This window comes from Salmo trutta, chromosome 7, assembly GCF_901001165.1.
Source record: "Salmo trutta chromosome 7, fSalTru1.1, whole genome shotgun sequence".
NCBI classification, from domain to species: Eukaryota; Metazoa; Chordata; class Actinopteri; order Salmoniformes; family Salmonidae; genus Salmo; species Salmo trutta.
Genome location: NC_042963.1, coordinates 48,835,597 through 48,859,410, shown reverse-complemented (window position 1 = coordinate 48,859,410; position 23,814 = coordinate 48,835,597). Strand labels below are relative to the sequence as shown.

Genomic DNA, 23,814 nt, shown 5'->3' with positions numbered 1-23,814 from the left:
CATGCCAGAATTTTACAGCCTGGGTCTAAAAATAGAAAAAGACAAAGGGAGCACAAAAGCCCTGTTTATAGCTGGTGCTAACATGGTTCCTTTGTCCTGATCTTATTGTCACGCCCTGATCTGTTTTACCTGTCCTTGTGCTTGTCTCCACCCCCTTCCAGATGTCGCCCATCTTCCCCATTATCCCCTGTGTATTTATACCTGTGTTTTCTGTCTGTCTGTTGCCAACTCGTCTTGTTTGTCAAGCTTACCAGCGTTTGTGCCTGTCAGTGCCTGTCTTTTCCCAGCCTCTCTTTTTCTCGCCCTCCTGGTTTGTGACCCTTGCCTGTCCTAACCCTGTACCTGCCCACTAGACAACTCTGCCCATCCCTGAGCCTGCCTGCCGTCCGGTACCTTTGCTCCACCTCTGGATTACTGAACTCTGCCTGCCGTCCTGTACCTTCGCTCTCACTCCGGATTATCAACCCCTGCCTGTCTTAACCTGTTGTTTGCCTGCCCCGCTGTTTACAATAAACATTGTTACTTCACACAGTCTGCACTTGGGTCTTACATTGATTCCTGAAACTGACTGTGCCCACATTTCCAGAAATGTGTCTACACATGGTATTAAGATTTTGTTTTGATTTTACTAGGCAAGTCAGTTAAGAAAAAAAATCTTATTTACAAAGACGGCCTACCCCGGATGACGCTGGGCAAATTGTGCTCCGTCCTATGGGACTCCCAATCACTGCCGGATGTGATACAGCCTGGAATCGAACCAGGGACTGTACTGATGCCTCATGCAGTGTCTTAGACCGCTGTGCCACTCGGGAGCCCATGTGTCTGTTATCCGTCCACTGTGTCTGAATTGTGACCAGATATCCTGGTCCCTTCCTTTATGCAAATGATTTCACAGCTATTCTTTCAAAATAGTATTTATTTATTGTAAGATGCTTATTGATGTAATCAGTTCAAGGTGCAACCTGTCAATGATTTTAGAGGGTGGAATAATAACGATATAAATGGTTTCTCTGTCCAGATCTGTTTACACTTGCAAGATATCCAGACACAATGTGTCTGACTACATCTGGAGTTGGGCAGGATGATCTGATCACGATCGGATCACAATGTGTCTTTTGATTGTCTACAACTGTCTAAAAATGTGGCCACAATCAGAATGTGGGACAAGATCAGGACAAAGGACGCAAGTTAGAACCAGGTATAAACGGGGCTAGAGAGACCATGCTAAATTTAGCACCATCACATTGTTCCCTTTCTAAGAAAAGCAACAGGAATTTTTCATTCTCAATCATAGATGACCACTGTGCTTTGCTGAATGTCAATATGCTTCTCCTGACTCTTCTGAGTAACGGGGACAGCGACGGGCATACAGGGACTTACTGTTGGTTTAGCCAGTGGGGATGGGCATAGAATTAAGCAATAAGGCCCGAGGGGGTGTGGTATATGGCCAATATACCATGGCTAAGGGCTGTTCTTATTCACAATGCAACGTGGAGTGCCTGGATACAGCCCTTAGCCGTGGAATATTGGCCATATATCACAAACCCCCTCGGTGCCTTATTGCTATTATAAACTGTTTACCAATGTAATTGGAGCAGTAAAAATAACTGTTTTGTCATACCCATGGTATACAGTCTGATATACCACGGCTGTCAGCCAATCAGCATTCAGGGCTCGAACCACCCAGTTTATAATTACATATATAACACACATAGGGATGGGGTTACATCAAGGCCCTGTTCAAATACTTTACAAAATACATACATTGTTTCCTTGAGATATCCACAGATCTATAAGTAACTGGATAGGTGTAAGCAAGGTTACCACCCCGTTACTTTCACCATTACAACCAATTTAGAGCCTGGGTTTCTTCAAGGAAGGAACGAAGGAAGGACGCATTCTTAATGTGTTGGAACAGGACCACAGACTGTGCCTTGTTTTATTCATCACCACATATCTCAGCATGGGCTTCATCTTTAGTTTGCTGGTTAATAACAGCGTTAACATTCGTGTGGGGAAATAACATGGACATACTGTAAAATAACAAGCTTACAAGATGCTCAAGTTGGCTGTTACTGTTATGTTGGATTCCAGCTGAGGCTGTTTAAAGCGCCTTTATTGCTTTTGAATCTCTATTCTCCAGAGCATTCCCTACTAAGATATGAGCTATTTTGAGACCTTCCTTATTGAATTTCTAGCTTATTTGTTCCCCTTCCAAACAGACACTCAGCAAGTTGAGGTAAAATGAATAAGAACAGGGTGAGTCTGTGAATGCCTATATACAGTACATAATACTGTATATACTGTACATATGTGTGTGTGTGTGTGTTTGGTTTTGTTACCTTTGTGGGGACCAGAAGTCCTCACAAGGATAGTAAAACAATGAAAATTCGGACAAGTGGAGACATTTCGCCGGTCTCCACAAGGAAAAAGGCTAATTTAGGTCTAGGTTTAGGGTTACGATTAGGGTTAGGGTTACAATTAGGTTTAATGGTTAGGTTTAGGGTTAGGAATTAAGGTTAGGGTTAGGGGTTTGGGGTTAAGGTTAGGGTTAAGTGTTAGGTTTAAGGTTTAGGGAAAATTTGATTTTGAATGAGGATCAATTGATTGGTCGCCACAAGAATAGTAAAACAAACGTGTGTGTGTAGGTAACAACACCTCCGCCACGCTGACTCTCAACATGGGGGGCTGTCAGGGGTGCGTGCTGAGTCCCCTCCTGTACTCCCTGTTCACCCACGACTGTGTGACTGCACACGACTCCAACACCATCATTAAGTTTGCTGACGACACAACAGTGGTAGGCTTGATCACCGACGACAATGAGACAGTCTACAGGGAGGTCAGAGAGCTGGCAGTGTGGTGCCAGGACAACAACCTCTCCCTCAACTTCAGAAAGACAAAGGAGCTGATCGTGGACTACAAGAAACGGAGGGCTGAGCATGACCCGATTCATATCAACGGGGCTGTAGTAGAGACGGTCAAGAGCTTCAAGTTCCTCAATGTCAACATCACTAAGGAGCTATCATGGTCCAAATACACCACCACAGTCGTGAAGAGGGAACGACAACGCCTCTTCCCCCTCAGGAGGCTGAAAAGATTTGGCAGGAGCCCTCAGATCCTCAAAAAGTTCTACAGCTGCACCATTGAGAGCATCTTGACTGGCTGCATCACCACTTGGTACGGCAACTGCTCGGCATCCGACCGCAAGGCGCGACAGAGCGTAGTCCGTATGGCCAAGTACATCACTGGGGCGAAGCTTCCTGCCATCCAGGACATCTATACCAGGCGGTGTCAGAGGAAGCCATAAAAATGTTCAAAGACTCCAGCCACCCAAGTCAAAGTCTGTTTTCTCTTGTACCACACGGACCAAAAGGCCCCTGAACAGCTTCTACCCCAAAGCCATAGCACTGCTGAAGAGTTAATTAAACGGCTACCCAGACTTTCTGCTTTTCACCCCCTACCTAGTAGTACTTAAATCAATCAATCATCTAACCAAACCTACATGTACATGTTACCTCAATCAATCACCCCAACTACCTCGTACCCCAGTACACTGACTCGGTACCGGTACTCCTTGTATATAGCCTGTATATAGCCTCGTTATTGAAATTTTATTGTGTCACTATTTTCTTTTTCTTTTTTGTAAATGTTCTTACTTTTTAACTGCTTCTTTTTAACTGCTTTTTAACTGCTTAACTTTTTAAAGAGCTTGTAAGTAAGCATTTCACAATAAAGTCCACACTTGTTGTATTTGGTGAATCTAACAAATACAATTTTATTTGATTTTGATTTGTGTGTGTGCGTGCGTGTGTGTGTGTGTGATTGCTCATATGTCATCATTAAACTTGAGCCTCAAACGAGTGCACTTTCAGGATGCAGTCTGAATGTCTAAAAAACTCTGCGTCAGCATTGCATTGCATTGTAAGCATAAACAACAGTGATCTGGTTCTGAAACCCCACTAAAAAGGCCAATGTTCAGAGCTGAATGATTGTTCAGAAAGGAAAAATGTTTGATATGAATATTTATTTAAATATTGAAAATTCATACAGAAATAGTCATTTGTATTATTTCCAGTGGTGTTCTTCTCTACTCCGAACAGTCAAAGCTGTAAGATGCCTGCTATCCTCAGGGCTTCATCCTGAACAAAGATGATAATCCATTTTTCAGACCCACTGAAATGGTTTCAAATATGGATTACATTTCTACATTTCTACTATATCTTATAGACGCCTTGAAGCGAGTCATTATCAATAAAAGCATTTATAAGATGGATTTTGAGAGGTATTGGATAATTAGTATTGCAACATGGAAGAAATTGCAGGCCTGGGGCCACTAAATTTGACTAATGTAATGATTAAGCAGCATTGCTACAACAATCAGGTTGAATTAATTGATATAAGATTGACTTTAAACGTTCTGGGCCACTAGATAACACTTATGCTGGTTGGTTGATTGCTATAATGCCCCTTAACTGGGAGCTAGACAACAGAGCATCCCAAATGGCATCCTATGCCCTACATAGTGCACTACTTTTGTTCAAAAGTACTGCACTACATAGGGAATAGGGTGCCATTCGGAACGTGATCACAGATTTGACTGTTCAGCTCATAACCCCTCTTATTAAGATCATTTCAACCATAGAACTAGAATGTCATTCTAGTTCTATGATTCCAACCACTGCTTCTGAAAGAACAGTAGAAGACTGACATAGGAGTGGCTGTGCAGTAATATACAAAAACAACTGAGCACTGACACATATTGAGAATCTGTCGTTCTATACGTTATCGGAAGGCATTGCACAATTCCAAGAGTTCAGTGACATTTTAAGGCAAAGTTTACATAGTATTTCTGAAAACACATAATAATGTCATAATAATATACAATATACCGGTGCATCTCCGTTATAGAAAATGATCCATGCAAAACATGATGCATGCTATTATATAAAAACACTAGGGTATTAGTGTTATCACAAGCATTCAATAATAAATCACTTGATTATTACAGGTAAACAATGATCATGTCACGTGTAGAAGAATACATGGGCTTTCTGAGGCATTCAGATACTGTCAGTCAGCTCACAAATTTTGGTTCCCAGAACATTGTGGAATAATCAAATGAGAATGTTTACGTTCTGTTTTAGCTGTGCAGTCACTGGATCAGCCCCATCAAGCTCACGTTATCATCTTGGCAATGTGACACAGACACACATCACATCATTGTCTGTGGGAAGAGGCAATGACATGTATTATTCATTAAAGCTGTTTTTTATCAACAAGAAGTGTGGGGCTTGCTTGTTTACCATATGAACACTTTCAGGGTTCTGTTCCAATAAATGCTCTATATTATGTTTTATACTCCTACATTTTCATAGACTCGAAGAGACCGTCTGTTTGGTTTCACACATATAGCAGTGTGCAAGTGCATGTGACAAACTAGACTGGTCTCACAGACTAGACATAACATATTAAACGTGGGGCACTCAAATGAATATGATATGTTACGTTTGGTATGGCTACATAAGACAGAAGGTTACTTAACCCTTTTAGCTAACCCTTCACCTAAACCTAATACTTTAGCGTAACTCCTAACCTTAACCCTAACCCCTAGTGCTGGCTAACGTTAGTGTTAGCACCTATCTAAGGTTAGCCACAACAAATTGGACTTCGTAACATATTGCACGAATTGCAATTCGTAACATATCATACGAAATGGATGATGGACATCCACAAATTAACCCATACCATACGAAACGTAACATTTCATACTAACTGAGGTGTTTCAGATTTACGTACAGAATAATACGAAATGCTCTGAGACCACTTTGAAAAAACCCACAGTCACCTTCCCAAAGCCTACTTTGAAATCCTGCTATTGTTCACTCACTTTTTGTTAAATGAGATTCCCCACTCAACAGCAGAGCAGATAAGCTTTTTTAAATGTGATTTTTATGAATTATTAAGCTTTTATTTACCTTTCCTAGGGGAAAACAGATGAAAATGAGCCTGAAATGAGTTTATTTCCCTAATTTAATAGTTGCATCATGAATATAGATCTATAGTTGACTGAAATGGATGGTAAACCAAGTGGGAGTGAAGTGATATTTCAATATAAAGCAGAGAACTGGCTGATAGTGTTGTTTATCTTCCAATGTTCCATAGAATGTTCCAGAACATTTTCTGTAAAGTGTTCCATAGACTTTTCTATAGAATGTTCCATAGAATGTTTCATTATGTGAGAATATAAGACATGTTTGCTGTTAGTGTACCCTCTTCTCTAGATGTTACGCAAGTTTTTAATGCATGTTTCATACAGAAATACATATACAGTATGTACTGTACGCATATGTGAGTATGTGAGATGAAGTTGACATCTTGTTGTGATAAATAATAAAATGCCCTAGCCTTCTGTTTGGGAGCGAGAGAGAGCCAGAGTCCCAGTCCTAGGCAGATGCTGTTCAACTCTCCAGTGTGACGCTTTAAAATGGAAGGTCCTGTTCTTGTCTGGTCATACTGTATCTAGTCTAGGCTGGTTTGGTCCAGTTCCATAGCAAAATAATTATAATTATATTGTTACAGTCCGGTTTGGGACCTGATCTAAAGTAGTGCACCATATAAGGAATAGGGTGCCATTTGGGATGCACACAATGTTTTGGTGGTTTGACTTCTTACCGCTACACTGTCATATAGAGCTGGGTGAAAAGTGTCAGAGCATTTACCTGATTGAGTTTGAGTCATTCAACCCAACGAGAGAGAAATATGAACTCAAATAACAAACAAAAAATGTATTCACTAAGATGTAACTAAGGCAGGGGCGTCAGTTGGGTATGGTGGTCACCATACCCTAGCTCAAGACCAAACACATAAAGTAAGCCAAAAAAAGTAGACTAATCCCATTCCCAACTAAAATGAAACCGCTGTTTAGTGTACTGGCTGGACCATGCAGAGTATCGCTCAGAGAGCAGCTGCCAGCCTGTGTGTCTTTTGTCTCACTTTAAGAAAGCAGAGAGCAGAGATAGTGGCCGTGTTCAATCGGATCACTTTTGTTAAATGATAAATATTCTCAGACTACATGTCAACTGCATGAATATTACAATAACCATGTGATCAAAGGTCATGAAGTTTAGATTGCAGACAACTCAATTTTCTGCAGTTGCTCCTCACCAGCTGCAACTTTCAGCCATTGCCTGCATTGTGGGAGGCACTATTTGTCAGTCAATCATTAGAGTGTTTTTGTTTGACCCACATGAACGGGACCAAAGACGTGACTGAAACAGGAAGCAACTTTGCCGCTATTCATATGTATACAGTGGACATGTACTAATTAATGTGATATTTGCGTCTTTCTCTCCCCAATTGATAGTACAATGTACACACATATTTACATTTGTGTATGATACAGCGGTTGTTCATTTCGACAAAGAAACACTTTTATAAACAATAGCAACACTGCCATGTTGCACTGAGCCTTGCTGTTAGAAAGTCACCTTGGTGTTAGACTTTCGGCTGTAGGAGATGCACCTCCGCTGACTTTACTTCTCAACTTTCATCTGAAATCAGTTGCTTCAGCCTTACCACTCAAACAAGCCCAGTGCCAGTTTGCTTTGCCAGTCAGCCATTTAGGCAGTGTGCGATTGCTTTGAATTTGATATGGGCATTAGAACTCGGCCTTGTAAACCTTGTTGTAATATGATAGCCAGGGGTGAATTGAATTGGGAATTGGGAGGTGGGGGAGAGGCCTCCTTTTTGGTTACCATTCAAAACTAAAATCTATTTTATTGTTATTAAAATATAGGTTGTGATAGGTGTCATGGCTAATTGATATTTTCAGCAATTTGCCCAGTAGGCTAGTGCAATTTTGGTTTCATGTTTTGGTATGAAAATAAATACAACTGAACAACTTGTTATTTAGAGCATTTCCACAAAATACATGTCCTGTTTTAGGCTTCAAAACAATAACAGTTGTAGGCTATAACAAATGTGCATTATCATGCAATGACAAAATGATTGGCCTAATTGAGATAATGCTAATTATTAATGATTACTTAAGCTAACTTTTTAAAAACTTACTGTAGGCCTACTTCCTCATCATCCTCTGCCATCATCATTGCTTTTCACAAAAAGGGCTTCACAGGCAAGGATATTGCTGCCAGTAAGATTGCACCTAAATCAACCATTTATCGGATCAAGAACTTCAAGGAGAGCGGTTCAATTGTTGTGAAGAAGGCTTCAGGGCGCCCAAGAAAGTCCAGCAAGCACCAGGACCATCCCCTAAAGTTGATTCAGCTGCGGGATCGGGGCACCACCAGTACAGAGCTTGCTCAGGATTGGCAGCAGGCAGGTGGGAGTGCATCTGCACGCACAGTGAGGCGAAGACTTTTGGAGGATGGCCTGGTGTCAAGAAGGGCAGCAAAGAAGCTACTTCTCTCCAGGAAAAACATCAGGGACAGACTGATATTCTGCAAAAGGTACAGGGATTGGACTGCTGAGGACAGTGGTAAAGTCATTTTCTCTGATGAATCCCCTTTCCGATTGTTTGGGGCATCTGGAAAAAATCTTGTCCGGAGAAGACAAGGTGAGCGCTACCATCAGTCCTGTGTCATGCCAACAGTAAAGCATCCTGAGACCATTCATGTGTGGGGTTGCTTCTCAACCAAGGGAGTGGGCTCACTCACAATTTTGCCTAAGAACACAGCCATGAATAAAGAATGGTACCAACACATCCTCCGAGAGCAACTTCTCCCAACCATCCAGGAACAGTTTGGTGACGATCAATGCCTTTTCCAGCATGATGGAGCACCTTGCTATAAGGCAAAAGTGATAACTAAGTGGCTTGGGGAACAAAACATCGATATTTTGGGTCCATGGCCAGGAAACTACCCAGACCTTAATCCCATTGAGAACTTGTGGTCAATCCTCAAGAGGCGTGTAGACAAGCAAAAACACACAAATTCTGACAAGCTCCAAGCATTGATTATGCAAGAATGGGCTGCCATCAGTCAGGATGTGGCCCAGAAGTGAATTGACAGCATGCCAGGGCGGATTGCAGAGGTCTTGAAAAAGAAGGGTCAACACTGCAAATATTGACTCTTAGCATCAACTTCATGTAATTGTCACTAAAGCCTTTGACACTTATGAAATACTTGTAATTATACTTCAGTACTCCGTAGTAACATCTGACAAAAATATCTAAAGACACTAAAGCAGCAAACTTTGTGAAAATTAATATTTGTGCCATTCTCAAAACTTTTGGCCACGACTGTACATCCCTAATCCCTACCTGTAGCCTACCTGCCTCTGATATAATGAATTTCCACCTCTCACTTTATCAGTCTTTCTTGTCTATCTTCCTCAATTAAAATGAGATATTCTTAATGATCAATCTGGCCGGGAAAATGACATATAAATATTTTATATAATGAGCACCGAGATAGTGCAACTATGGCTTAGGCAACGCAATTACACCAGACAGAGACAAGCTGGCCTGTGGAAAAATGTGTGTGAGCTGCCCCCTTGTTGGCTACTATGGTACAATCAATATTCTCGGGACCGCCTTGTTTATACAAAGTGTTTACATTTTCTCTAAACCGCCTCGTTCGTTGATACAATGTTTCGATATTCTCAGAGCCACCTTGTCGACGTTGTCCCTTCCCTGGCGAGTAATGCAGACAGGCAAATTAAGAAATGAGCGGGAAGAGCACAAGACAATGTTGGTGGGAATCGCAGGAGATACTGTCTCAAGTACACTGTATGTACCGTTCTACTAGGGTGGCTTCATATAGCCTATAGCATGGGGACGGCAACCTTTTACATGTGGAGTGCCACTTTACAATAGTTGTTACACACAGATCTCGACAAACCATTTCTGTATGTACCTCACTTTGTGCACAGGGCCATTGTCATGCTGAAACAGGAAAGGGCCTTCCCCAAACTATTGCCACAAAGTTGGAAGAACAGAATAATCTACAATGTCATTGTATGCTGTAGCTTTAAGACCATTATTCCTCCTCCTTCTTTGGTCGACTTTGTTTGTCTTCATGCATCCCTGTCGATTGTAGGTCTAAGTAAGTCTAAGTCCTTTGATGTATGCCTTTTATTTTCAATGGCTGTGTAGGATTTATCTAGCATAGTTTGCATTCATGGTCAACTGTTTTATAGTCCGGTTAATTTCACATTGATGTTGGTGTTTGAAGTCGGCCTTGTTGTGACTTTATAGTGTGTATTATGCATCTATTTCATGCTGCACTGCATGCGGTGTTCCACTAGTAAATGAGTCAATTTATGATGAGGTTGAGCAGTCTGTACACACCCTTCCACAGACCTTAAAACCTAATATTGCGGTGATAATTAATGGCTGGGGCTATTTTTGTTTGTTTTTGCTGTTCTCCAAATACCATTTTAGAGTTTTTAAACTGTGTAGATATGCAGTAGTCCTAAAAGAGCGTCAACTTCCTTGGAGGGGGGAGGGGCTTTGAAATCCCCCCCACCCCACCCCACTTTGCCATACACTAGGTTAAGCTAAACTGAAGCCACTGAACTAAGGGTTGTTGCTATGAGGAATGGCGCTCTAAAATAATGTTGAAATAGAAGGAAATAACCAGAGGATCTCATTTCTTGGTCAACTGCCAGGTTTTCTGAGCAAATTGAGAGTGGAAACTGGAATGAATCTACAAACTGACTGCAACTATATAAGTGCTGTAGTTATGTTCTGATATACACTACTGGTCAAAGGTTTTAGAACACCTACTCATTCAAGGGTTTTTCTTTATTTTTTACTATTTTCTACATTGTAGAATAGTACTGAAGACATCAAAACTATGAAATAACACATGGAATGTAGTAACCAGACCAAGGTAAAAGACCAAGTCCATATGGCAAGAACAGTTCAAATAAGCAAAGAATCCATCATTACTTTAAGACATGAAGGTCAGTCAATACAGAACATTTCAAGAACTTTGAAAGTTTCTTCAAGTGCAGTCGCAAAAACCATCAAGTGCTATGATGAAACTGGCTCTCATGTGGACCGCCACAGGAATGGAAGACCCAGAGTTACCTCTACCGCAGAGGATACGTTCATTAGAATTACCAGCCCAAATAAATGCTTCACAGAGTTCAAGTAACAGACACATCTCAACATCAACTGTTCAGAGGAGACTGCGTGAATCAGGCTTTCAGGGTCGAATTACTGCAAAGAAACCACTCCTAAAGGACATCAATAATAAGAAGAGACTTGTTTGGGTCAAGAAACATGATCAATGGACATTTGACTGGTGGAAATATGTCCTTTGGGCCAAATTTGAGATTTTTGGCTCCAACCACCATGTCTTTGTGAGATGCGGTGTGGGTGAACGGATGATTTCCGCATGTGCTGTTCCCACCGTGAAGCATGGAGGAGGTGTGATGGTGTGGATGTGCTTTGCTGGTGACACTGTCTGTGATTTATTTAGAATTCAAGGCACACTTAACCAGCATGGCTACCACAGCATTCTGCAGCGGTACGCCATCCCATATGGGTTGGACTTAGTGGGACTGTCATTTGTTTTTCAAGAGGACCTCCAGGCTGTGTAAGGGCTATTTGACCGAGAAGGAGAGTGATGGAGTACTGCATCAGATGACCTGGTCTCAACAATCCCCCGACCTCAACCAAATTGAGGTGGTTTGGGATGAGTTGGACCGCAAAATGAAGGAAAAGCAGCCAACAAGTGTTCAGAATATGTGCAAACTCCTTCAAGACTGTTGGAAAAGCATTCCAGATGATGCTGGTTGAGAGAATGCCAAGAGTGTGTCAAGGCAAAGGGTGGCTAGTAGAAGAGTCTTAAATATAAAGTATATTTTGATTTGTTAAACACTTTTTTTTGGTTACTACATGATTCCATAGGTTATTTCATAGTTTTGATGTCTTTACTATTATTCTACAATGTAGAAAATAGAAAAAATTGAGAAAAACCCTTGAATGAGTAGGGGTTCTAAAACTTTTGACCGGTAGTGTAGGCTAGTAAAATGTTGAATGTAAATGTAAAACGTTTTCACTCAGTGAGAGACAAAGGCGACGTTGTGAACCAAAAGGTAGACTGAAATATTACTGCTTAAGATCCTGCCTTTCCAAAACACACATCCATCCATCCACAGGGTTTAGTGACATGATGTGAAGCAAGAGGTAGAAACTAAAGAGAGAATGCTCCTGAAAATACAAAACAACATTTTCTCACTGAGCTCCAGAGTCAGAGGACACACATGGAAGTGGTGGTGTAACTAACTGGTAAGTGTGTTTTTGACTCCCATGCATGGATGGAGATTCCACTATTCCAGAATCCTTGTGAGCATGGCGACTGTGAATGTATCAAACGGATAGATTCTGCATCCCAAGAGGCACCCTACTCTCTATATAGTGCACTACGCTTAACCGGGGCTCTCAAAAGTAGTGCACTATGTAGGGAATAGGGTGCCATTTGGGATGCAGAGAGAGTAAGGCTGGTTTAGTCCCTGCTGTATTTGATAGGACCAGACTCTGAAGGGAAGGAAGTCCCCTTTGAGTCAAGGTAGGCGGACAACAGAGCGTAACATAGTGGGAAGATTATAGGTGGTGAAGGTAACTGTCTTAAAAGGTGGTAGTTGGAAAATAAATGATCAGCTAGGAGGCCCTGAGTGCAGGACTTTAACTGCATGCTTCTCTACTAGGACTACAACATGCTCCGTACAAAAGAAATAAACACCACACATGGGATGTGGCTCCTGGGCTTGTCATCATCAGCATCATCTGAATCATCTTTGTCCTCTTCATCATCGCTACCACCAGTCTCTGTGGCTAAAAAAAGGAGAGCCAGAGAGCATCTGGAGTACAAATCAGAGAGAAATAAAAATGTGTCCACGAGTATGAATCCTCCTCGTCATCCTCAACTTTTGTAAACATTTAGAAAGAGACTGTTGGTGAAAGAGAAGTGAAGTTGGGAGGAAGAGCAGGACGTAGAAATAACAGATCAGAAATGTGCTTCTGAAAGGTTCTCCACAGATTGGATGCTGCTCCTGCCTCGTCAATGACAGTCACTCACCCACCTCCTGGGTCAGACCAGTAAACTGCGTCCTCTAACCTCTGACCTCTCAGTGGAAGTCCTTCCTGAGGGACGATGGCGGTCTGTCCTCTCCACAGAAAGGGCTGACCAATGCCACGGATGATGGAATCCCAGAGTCCACAAAGGTGCAACATGAGCGTGGAAACAACTCCAGTGAGGAAGAAGAAGAAGCAAAAGAGGAAGAGGTCGAGGGGGGGGCGTCTTACCCTTCAGATTCGGCTGACCCGTCGGGTGATGAGGGGATGCATGGCGGGGGTGGGGGTGTAGGCAGGGGGACAGGGGCCTGGTTTGATGCCCCTGGTCCTCATGTAGGAGAGGAACTGGTCAGGGATCTCAGCCAGGACCTCTTTGGCCAAACGGGCCATACTGAGAATGTGGTTCCCCCTGCGGTCGATGTAGTCACGGAACGGAACAAACTGGATGGAGAGAAGGGGGGGGGAAGAGAGAAGGAACGGAGAAGAGGGGAGGAAGAGAAGGAGTGGGGGAGACAGTAAGAGAAAGAGTAGAGTGGTTCCATTAGAAAATAATAATGGTAGAGAAGTGGTGTAGAGGAGGAGAAAGACAGAATAGATGTGAAGATATGGGGAGAAAGACAGAATACATGTGAAGAAATGGGGAGAAGACAGAATACATGTGAAGAAATGGGGAGAAAAACAGAATACATGTGAAGATAAGGGGAGAAAAACAGAATACATGTGAAGATAAGGGGAGAAAAACAGAATACAGGTGAAGATATGGGGAGAAAGACAGAATAGATGTGAAGATATGGGGAGAAAGACAGAATACATGTGAAGAAATGGGGAGAAGACAGAATACATGTGAAGAAATGGGGAGAAAGACAGAATACAGGTGAAGAAATGGGGAGAAGACAGAATACATGTGAAGATATGGGGAGAAAGACAGAATACAGGTGAAAATATGACGAGAAAGACAGAATAGATGTGAAGATATGACGAGAAAGACAGAATACATGTGAAAATATGACGAGAAAGACAGAATACATGTGAAGATATGGGGAGAAAGACAGAATACATGTGAAGATATGGGGAGAAAGACAGAATACATGTGAAGATATGGGGAGAAAGACAGAATACAGGTGAAAATATGGGGAGAAAGACAGTGGATTAGAAAGATGGTGAATGAAAGACGCAGAGATGGTGATCGAGTGAGGGAGAGAGAGAGAGAGAAGCCGTTCACATAGTAGGCCATTTACATACAGTACACATACATGATATACACATTCTATAGAATATCAGCCTATTTCCAGAGATACTGAAACTCTGCGTTAATGTATGAGAAAGCTCCATAATACCTGAACAATGTCTCTCTCTGCGAACCTCCCTTGAGATGAGATCCTCTCTTCGTCTCCATCAAGCTCAATCATTTCTGAGAAGGAGAGAGAGAGAGAGAAGCACATCAGTCAGCCATGCCATGTCAGAACAAAGCCCACATCAATATGTCAACATCATCAGTGCCACAGAGCATGACACATCGTTGACTTCACATGCTGCACTGTCGTCCGTGTGCATTAACTACACACACTACATTACCACAGAGAGCCAGTGAGCATGCTACACGAGATGACACTGTTTCATTGCCTGCCATGCAATGCTGTTTGAGTTCAGAAAATGTGTGTGTAGAGCCGTGAAATCCTTGGTTGTAAGTTAATACTGCACAGTACTGGGTGAGTGATGAACCAGCCTGGTCTTAGAGCAAAACCATTTAGTATGATATGTTACTTTACGTTAGGTTACATTACTTTGACAAGAAGTAAAATAGTAAACATACACTACCGTTCAAAAGTTTGGGGTCACTTAGAAATGTCCTTTTTTTTGTCCATTAAAATGGCAACACATTGATCAGAAATACAGTGTAGACATTGTTAATGTTGTAAATGTTGTTTATGGAATATCTACATAGGCGTACAGAGGCCCATTATCAGCAACCATCACTCCTGTGATCCAATGGCACGTTGTGTTAGCTAATCCAAGTTGATCATTTTAAAAGGCTAATTGATCATTAGAAAACCTTTTTGTAATTATGTTAGCACAGCTGAAAACTTTTGTGCTAATAAGCAATAAAACTGGCCTTCTTTAGACTAGTTGAGTATCTGGAGTATCAGCATTTGTGTGTTCGATTACAGGATCAAAATGGCCAGAAACAAAGCACTTTCTTCTGAAACTCATCAGTCTATTTTTGTTCTGAGAAATGAAGGCTATTCCATGCGAGAAATTGCCAAGAAACTGAAGATCTCGTACAACGTTGTGTACTACTCCCTTCACAGAACAGCGCAAACTGGCTCAAACCAGTATAGAAAGAGGAGTGGGAGGCCCTGGTACACAACTGAGCAAGAGGACAAGTACATTAGAGTGTCTAGTTTGAAAAACAGACACCTGAAAGTCAAATGTAATATATCATACTAAACGGGTAAAATGCGATCAAGACGTAGGATACTATACATCCTACAATTTGTATTATATTGTACGACCACTATTACATTGGTAGGCCAATGTAATGAACATAGCGTAAAGTAACATATCAAACTAAACGGGGTGGCATGGATTTTAGTAAACTATCATACGTTTTGGTCTGAGACCAGGTTGCAGCCCAGCCGGGTGTGGTGAAGTATGTGGTGGGATATGTACAGCACACCAGGTTGGTGGCACCTTAATTGGGGATAACAGGCTCGTGGTAATGACTGGAGCGGAATAGGTGGAATGGTATGAAATACATCAAACACATGATTTCCAGGTGTTTGATGCCATTCCATTTGCTCCGTTTCAGCCATTATTATGAGCCGTTCTCCCCTCAGCAGCCTCCACTGATGTACAGGTCTAGGATCTTAATTTTAGCCTGTTTGCTAAAGCAGGAAAATAATCCTGCAGTTGATATATTTTTTGTAATGGAAAATCAAGTTTGAAATTTCTAAGTTGAAAATACAAAACTTCAGAAGCATTTTTAAACCTCAAATACACTACAAGTTTTAAATGTCCTTCATTGCAGGAAAGTTCTCCTGCAATAGGGTGATCAAATTAAGATCCTACATCTGTATAAGGGAAAGCAACCATGTGTAGTGGAACAGGGAGGGACATCATGCTACTGTGCACATTGACTTTGTAAGCGTGATAATCTTAAAGGACCGTTGACTTTAAAAGGCTAATTGCTCATAAAGAATGAATGTGTTTATCATGGAGCTGGAGTGTTTTATGAATTGTAAACATTTCTTTCCTATGATAAGAGATGAAAGGCGAGGACTTGGTCTGTTACTACAAAAAGGTGAACGGAAATGATGACACATTTCTGTAGAACGTTGGGTCAAATGAGCAATGACATTTAGAAAGATAAACAACGTGGGGGATGGGAAGCAAATGAGAGAGAGATATGAAAGAGTGAAATAGAAAGGGAAAGGAAAAGAGAGGGATAGGGTGAGGGGAAGAAAGAAGGATAGAAAAAGGAAAGGTGAGAAGCAGAAGAGAGGGAGAACCGGGTGAGGGGCGCAATAATGGATTTAACGCAGGGAAGAGATTAGAAACACAAATGTGTGCACATACACACACGAGTGCACACGCACACGCACACACAAGGGTGCACACACACACACACGCACACACACACATTCCATTATTCCTTTCTTACCATTAAATTCCGCCGGTCCAACCCCGACAATTATAATTGACATGGGCAGAGTAGCCGCCTTTGGAGGTGGGGGGAGAGAGAGAGAAAAATAAAGACAAAGAGAGGTGTCAACAAAAAAGAGAGCTTGAGAAAACAAGTTCCTTTCAATGCCAACGTCAATAACCATTGTTATCTAAAACGCCACAGGAGAAATACCCCCAATTATTGACACTACTGTAAAAACTGTACAAGTTCTCCTTCTCAGAGAAAAATGGTAGTAACTGCCTGTCATAAAGTGGTCAATGTTTTCCCATTCTGCTCCTGTATGTGGTTTGGCTCCCACATTCTGCCAAGACTTTGTAGGATTGTCACCTCTCTCATTTCATGCATGTACAACTTGTGTTTAAACCCCATCCAGCCTGACAGCTTATAAATGAACATTATTTCCATCTCCTCCCATAGCAGACACTTATTGCATTGCAATTTGGAGTGGATAGCCATTTGCCAAAGGCTGGTGAGAAAGAATGATAGATTAACACATCACTATGTTTCATTACTTTGTATTGCCATTTAGGTGAACATTAAATTGGCAGAGATATGAGGACCATCTATTTCTGGGGTTGCTTGAAACTCATAGTTCTCATGTCGTACCCCACAATCACATTACAGTATGTAGGGAAAATGCTTTAACCAAAAGCAGCGATTTCTATTTCAATGGAACACAATTTTTGAGTCAGGGCATTCCAAACAGTATTAAATCAATGTAGACAGACAGACATTAAACACTATCAACGTTGGTCCACCCACCAAGAATGACTGAGTAAGTGGTACAGTAAGTGGTGGTGGAGTTGAGTCTTGAAGGTCTACTTCTTAATTTGAAAAACAACTAGACCCACCACTTGGTTTGCTATAAAACTGAGGGATGGAGCTGGATAAATGTAACCACTCTAACTCATGAAGATGTGTAGGTTATAGCATACATTTTACATGTATAAAAATGGCTGAAAAAAGATTGTAAGAGTGGGCCTTTAATTAATAGTAAGTTTGAGATGTCTTACATTTACAATAGACTCTTTGGTCTGAGCCATGTCGGTGATGACGCCGTCCGAGATGATAAGGAGGATGAAGTACTGGGAGCCGTCTTTCACTGATTGTGCATACCTGGAGGGGGGGGTGGGGGGGGGGAGAGGGGGGAGGGGAGGGGGGAGAGAGAGAGGGGAGGGGAGGGGGGAGAGATGAGGGGAGGGGAGAGGGGAGGGGGGAGAGAGAGGGGAGGGGAGGGGAGAGAGAGGGGAAAGGGAGAGAGAGAGGAGGGGAGGGGAGAGGGGAGGGGGAGAGAGATGGGAGGGGGGGAGAGAGAGGGGAGGGGAGGGGGGGAGAGAGAGGGGAGGGGAGGGGGGAGAGAGAGAGGGGAGGGGGGGGAGAGAGAGAGGGGAGGGGAGGGGGGAGAGAGAGGGGGGGGAGAGAGAGGGGAGGGGAGGGGGAGAGAGGGGAGGGGAGGGGGGAGGAGAGAGAGGGGAGAGAGAGGGGAGGGGAGGGGGGAGAGAGAGGGGGGGGAGAGAGAGGGGAGTGGAGGGGGGAGAGAGAGAGGGGAGGGGAAGAGAGGGGAGGGGGGAGAGAGGGGAGGGGAGGGGAGAGAGGGGGGAGCGAGAGAGAGGGGAGGGGAGGGGAAGAGAGGGGAGGGGAGGGGAGGGGGGGAGAGAGAGGGGAGTGGAGGGGGGAGAGAGAGAGGGGAGGGGAGGGGAGAGAGGAGAGGGGGAGAGAGGGGATGGGAGGGGGGGGATGGGAGAGAGAGAATAAGAAGAGAGGAGAGGAGAAACAGAGAGGTTGGTGTGAGGAGAGCAGGGAAGAGAGCAATATGAGTTGCAGCGTGTAATCAATAATACTGTAATCAATAAGTCACTCTGGATAGGAGCCCTAAATGACTACAATGTCAAATGTCATAAATCAATCAATTAAATGTATCTATGAAGCCGGGGTTAGACCCCATTTTCAGGAAGCAGAACTGTTCTGGAATAGAACCATTATTTTAAAAGCATGGGAACCAGGCAATAGCGTTATTTTACGGTCCGGCATTTGTTTCAGTCCCACAAAAAATGCAACGAAGCGCCTATGCAAAGCCCTCACTCTGTCACTCAGAAACTTATTCCAGTGTCTGCCTGCCAGCTGAAAATCGTTGCCAGTGTGTGTGTGTGTGTGTGTGTGTGTGTGTGTGTGTGTGTGTGTGTGTGTGTGTGTGTGTGTGTGTGTGTGTGTGTGTAGGCAATCTGCCCATACCCCTCCTCATGCCCCTCCCCTCTGAAGCATAGACTACTGTAGCCTACTGACGTTACAAGCTTGATTCAGAAATTAGAGAGAGATTTTTTATTACAGAAGAATGGATTACGTTTTTTCCAATGCTAGTGAAGGATACTATAGTTATTATTCACATTGGATTTATTAACCACAAAAAAAGAAGGCATGTTTTTAATTGTGGTGCCGCTCTGCACACACAAGCTCGTTAGCTAGCTAGCTTTTGTCCAATGTTAAGCAAACTGAACGGAACAAAAACAATACTGGTTCTGTTCAGAACGGAAGGATCGGAAGACAATTTAGGTTCCAACCCCTGCAATGAAGAATATTTTGTGTTAGCCTATACCACTCTTTCACCAATCTATCCACTGTCATGCATTGACCTCTAGTCAAATCAAATCAAATCAAATTCTATTGGTCACATACACATGGTTAGCAGATGTTAAGGAGAGTGTAGCGAAATGCTTGTGCTTCTAGTTCCGACCGTGTAGTAATATCTAACAAGTAATCTAACAATTTCGCAACAACTACATTATACACACAAGTGTAAAGGAATGAATAAGAATATGTACATATAAATATATGGATGAGCGATGGCCGAACGGCATAGGCAAGATGCAGTAGATGGTATAGAGTACAGTATGAGATGAGATGAGTAATGTAGGGTATGTAAACATTATATAAAGTGGCATTGTTTAAAGTGGCTAGTGATACATTTATTACATCCAATTTTTAATTATTAAAGTGGCTAGAGATTTGAGTCAGTATGTTGGCAGCAGCCACTCAATGTTAGTGATGGTTTGGTCATTGGTTTGGCTGATGGTTGAGACCCAAATCTGGCCCATACCTGGACTGTAACCCTGGGGGGTGCCCACCATCTGAGTGGCAAATTAATACAGCCACACATATTGGGAGCATGACGATCTTGTTGGACACTAGAGACACTTATTTGGGTGAAAATGGTTTCCCTCAGTGTGTTTTGGTAACACTGAGAATAAATGAGCTATGAACGGCAAGGCTATTCTTAGGCCACGTGGGCGGTCTGACCACACCGGGAAATAGATGGGAGTTGAGGAGCGAAGAGGGATGGGGGAGATAGCTTGTTACAGTCAATCTTGTGTGTGTTTATAGATGATTGGGTAAGATTTCCCAATAGTGAATATCAAGTAGAGCATGTATGGCACGGGGACACTGCACACTACGGAGAGACAGCGAGGCACCGAGTCCAATTCTCTTCTGCTCGGATAAAATGACCATTAATCACGATGTCTCCCATAGTGTCTGTCCACTGGTCGATTGTGCAAAGCCTTATTTGTTTTCAACAACCACCAACCACTCTCTCTGCATGCAACATTGAATGAATACTTTTGAAGGACAACATTGAATAACTTTGGATGCAGAGGAGGAGACCTCTGACCGCTTGCTTGCATTTGCAGGTTATTTTATTGCTGCATTAAGTAAGGGATTACGTTGGAAGCTGGAAGGCCATGTATTATCCTCGTCTTGTGTGTGCCCCTTTTTCAAAACATTTTTTTCTTCTTCATATAAAGGCACCGGTGTGATGTTGTAATCTAATCTGAACTGGGTTCTCACATCTATTTGTGTGATGGTGAGGAGATGTGACATTAAGGGTGCGTCCTAAACTGCACCATATTCCCTATATAGTGCACTCATTTGGACCAGAGCCTATGGGACCAATTGGGACGCACACTTAAAGCTGAAATCCAATAAAGGGAGAAACAGCGCCACTGTTGACCCCCCCAGCGTCCTTGTTATTGTTTCGGTTGTGTTGATGAAATGGAGGAGAGGAGCATGCAATGATGTCTGACGAAAAAAAAGTTAAGTAAAACAGTAACTTCTTTGTTGTGATATCATAAACGGACGTGGCAGTTTCACCAATCATAGCTTAAGCTACTGCTTTCATGTGTGGTTACTTACTGTTCTGTGAGTGGGTGTGAAAAGAGTGTTCCTTTCTGATCACCGTCTGACAGGCAGACCTATGTTGACCTTTGATCTCCACGGTATGCTCAGCGGTTGCACACAAAGCACAAAGGATTTTCTCAAACTGAGAAGACAAGACGTGTGTTTGTGCATGTGTGCATGCCTGCGTGCGTGGGTGTGTGTCCGTGTGTGTTCATGCCACCACAGTTAGTATTGATTTCAGTGGGACGGCTGAGTTATTACAGGATTTATTTTAATCTGGTCTTTCCCTGGGGAGTCACAGGTCCCTGTGGAACACACGGGGGCTATCTATTGATCATAGCAGGTTATTGTACCACACTGAAGGACCACAGTAGGAGTTCAATGGAATCGCACTGGGAATGCTCTTTGTACATGGTGGTTAGTTCTGGTGTGTGTGTGTGTTGGACCTACAGTACCTGGCCACGTGGTTGATAACAGGGGAGAAGTGTGTGGGTCCGTAGAGGCGGACAGACTTGAGGCTCTGGTAGTAAGCCTCCATCACTCCCTCAATCCCACTGCAGTATGGGTTCTGAGGGTTCCCGTTCTGTACAGGAACACACAGAACAAACATCAGGAACATGAGCGAGACAACATAGAAATCTCCCTCTCTCCCTCTCTCTCTCTCTCTCTCCATGCAGTCCATTGTTAAAAGGCTGACTCAGTAAATCCTTAATGCCTAGATGAATGCATATGGGGCCTGTCGTGGTCTCAGGCTGGGCCCCTCTGGGGAGAGTGTTCCCCAACTGAGCAGCTGGAATGACTGCCAGCCCCCAGGGCGGCATGGGCACTACATCTGGATAGGAAGGGTTAGGACAGGAACTACTAGTGAACTACTTATGACCAGAGCCTAAGGGGTCATTTGTCAGTTCTCTCTCCACCAGCCTCCACTGGTCCAGAACCAGGACTGACGAGAGAGTGGCAGGTAAGAAAGAGGAGGGATAGATGGATGTAAGGATGGATGGAGGTGTCTCCTGTCTCCTCACCAGAGCGAACTCGTGCGAGACGCGTCCGTCCGGGGGCAGCTTGGCTCCGAAGCCCAGAGCAGGGAACATCTTGTCACTGTCGTAGTCCTGGATGATCTCCCCCACGGCCCTGAGAGCCATCGCATAGGCATTCAACTGATATGGACTCATGTAGTGGAGGGAGGTGGGCTGAGACGGGTTGCCTGGACACAAACCCAACACAGTAGAACTGAGGTCCACACTATTGTGTAGTTGGAAAGAGGGGATGCTGTCCATACATTGCAAAAGATTAAGCAGCTTTCTACCATTGAGAATTGGCTTGAAAAAAAGCCTTGTAGCTGTAACGCTGGCGGTACTAATTGTTCCTTCTTACCCTTTGTCTTGGGTTTTCTTACACCAACATTCAAACACATGGACATTACCTTACTGCCACACAGGCACAGGGTTCTCAAGGGCTGACAAGAACTAAAAGCAGATTCGGACACACTCACCATTTGATGCTGTGAAATCAATTGCCACCGTGAAATTAATCTGAGTCCTACAAGACAAAATCAAACAGTGAAGATAATGAAGCATCAGTCATACTACATTCAATTACATCACGATTCAAAGCGATCCGACTAACTCAATTAATTGACAAGGGGTTATGGAGTTATCAGTAACTGCTGTCCCCTGCAAAATGATCATAGGCCTACGAGCTGATTAGTAGTCCACTCAGCTAGGAGTTTGTTCCTACCTTCAGTTACCACTAGGGATGTAAGTGAGCTTAGTGCTAGATAAAGAGGTTACCATGAAAATTGTTTCAGTTAAATTAGTATAACCTATTGCAGTAATACATTATGTACTTTACAGTTGCTGCTTGGAAATAAAAATGTGCAGGTTGGATGGGGTACACAGTCAAAATGAACAATACAACATGGAAAGCTAGTACTAAACGTTTTAACACAGACCTAGGGACAAGCAATGGAAATTAGGTGTAAGCTAAAGAGTGATGGTGCAATGCATCTGACTGTTGTGTATTCAATGTGTCCCTATTCAAATTCAACTTTCATTCAATGTGTCCCTATTCAAATTCAACTTTTATTCAATGTGTCCCTATTCAAATTCAACTTTTATTCAATGTGTCCCTATTCAAATTCAACTTTTATTCAATGTGTCCCTATTCAAATTCAACTTTTATTCAATGTGTCCCTATTCAAATTCAACTTTTATTCAGTGTGTCCCTATTCAAATTAGATTTTAATTCAATGTGTCCCTATTCAAATTTAACTATAATTCAATGTGTCCCTAATTAAATACAACTTTAATTAAATGTATCCCTATTCAAATGTAACTTTAATTCAATGTGTCCCTATTCAAATGTAACTTTAATTCAATGTGTCCCTATTCAAATGAGACTTTAATTTAAAAAAAAAACTTGTAACGTACCCTCCTTTGATGTAGTCCAGGAAGGTGAGCTCCATGTCCACCAGGCAGGACAGCAAGGTTACCTGGCAACATGTTCGGAGGTTAAAGGGATACTTTTTGAAGTTTTAGCTTATTTCCGACTTTATAATAAGCCTAAAACTTTATAAAAGTGAACTATCCCTTTAAAACACATTGGGATTTCAGTGGAACTACAGTATTATTACCACACCTATTTCAACAGTGCATAGAGTACACCATAGAGTACACCTATTTCAACAGTACATAGAGTACACCATAGAGTACACCTATTTCAACAGTACATAGAGTACACCATAGAGTACACCTATTTCAACAGTACATAGAGTACACAATAGAGTACACAATAGAGTACACCTATTTCAACAATACATAGAGTACACAATAGAGTACACCATAGAGTACACCATAGAGTACACCATAGAGTACACAATAGAGTACACCTATTTCAACATGGCACAACAACCATA

At 42.6% G+C, this 23,814-nt stretch overlaps 1 protein-coding gene across 1 annotated transcript in view; it reads right to left on the bottom strand.

Moving 5' to 3' along the window:
• Positions 1 to 12,004: 12,004 nt before the first annotated feature.
• LOC115197581 (copine-8-like) overlaps positions 12,005 to 23,814 on the bottom strand; it is an 86,312-nt gene continuing 74,502 nt past the window's right edge. Inside the window, exons 13-20 of the mRNA XM_029759239.1 lie at positions 23,330 to 23,391; positions 22,393 to 22,439; positions 21,923 to 22,104; positions 21,356 to 21,483; positions 17,744 to 17,846; positions 16,707 to 16,764; positions 14,383 to 14,456; positions 12,005 to 13,486 (exon numbers count right to left, since the gene is read on the bottom strand). Coding sequence (XP_029615099.1) covers positions 13,280 to 13,486; positions 14,383 to 14,456; positions 16,707 to 16,764; positions 17,744 to 17,846; positions 21,356 to 21,483; positions 21,923 to 22,104; positions 22,393 to 22,439; positions 23,330 to 23,391 — 861 coding nt within the window. The 3' untranslated portion in view covers positions 12,005 to 13,279. The remainder of the gene's footprint in view (positions 13,487 to 14,382; positions 14,457 to 16,706; positions 16,765 to 17,743; positions 17,847 to 21,355; positions 21,484 to 21,922; positions 22,105 to 22,392; positions 22,440 to 23,329; positions 23,392 to 23,814) is intronic.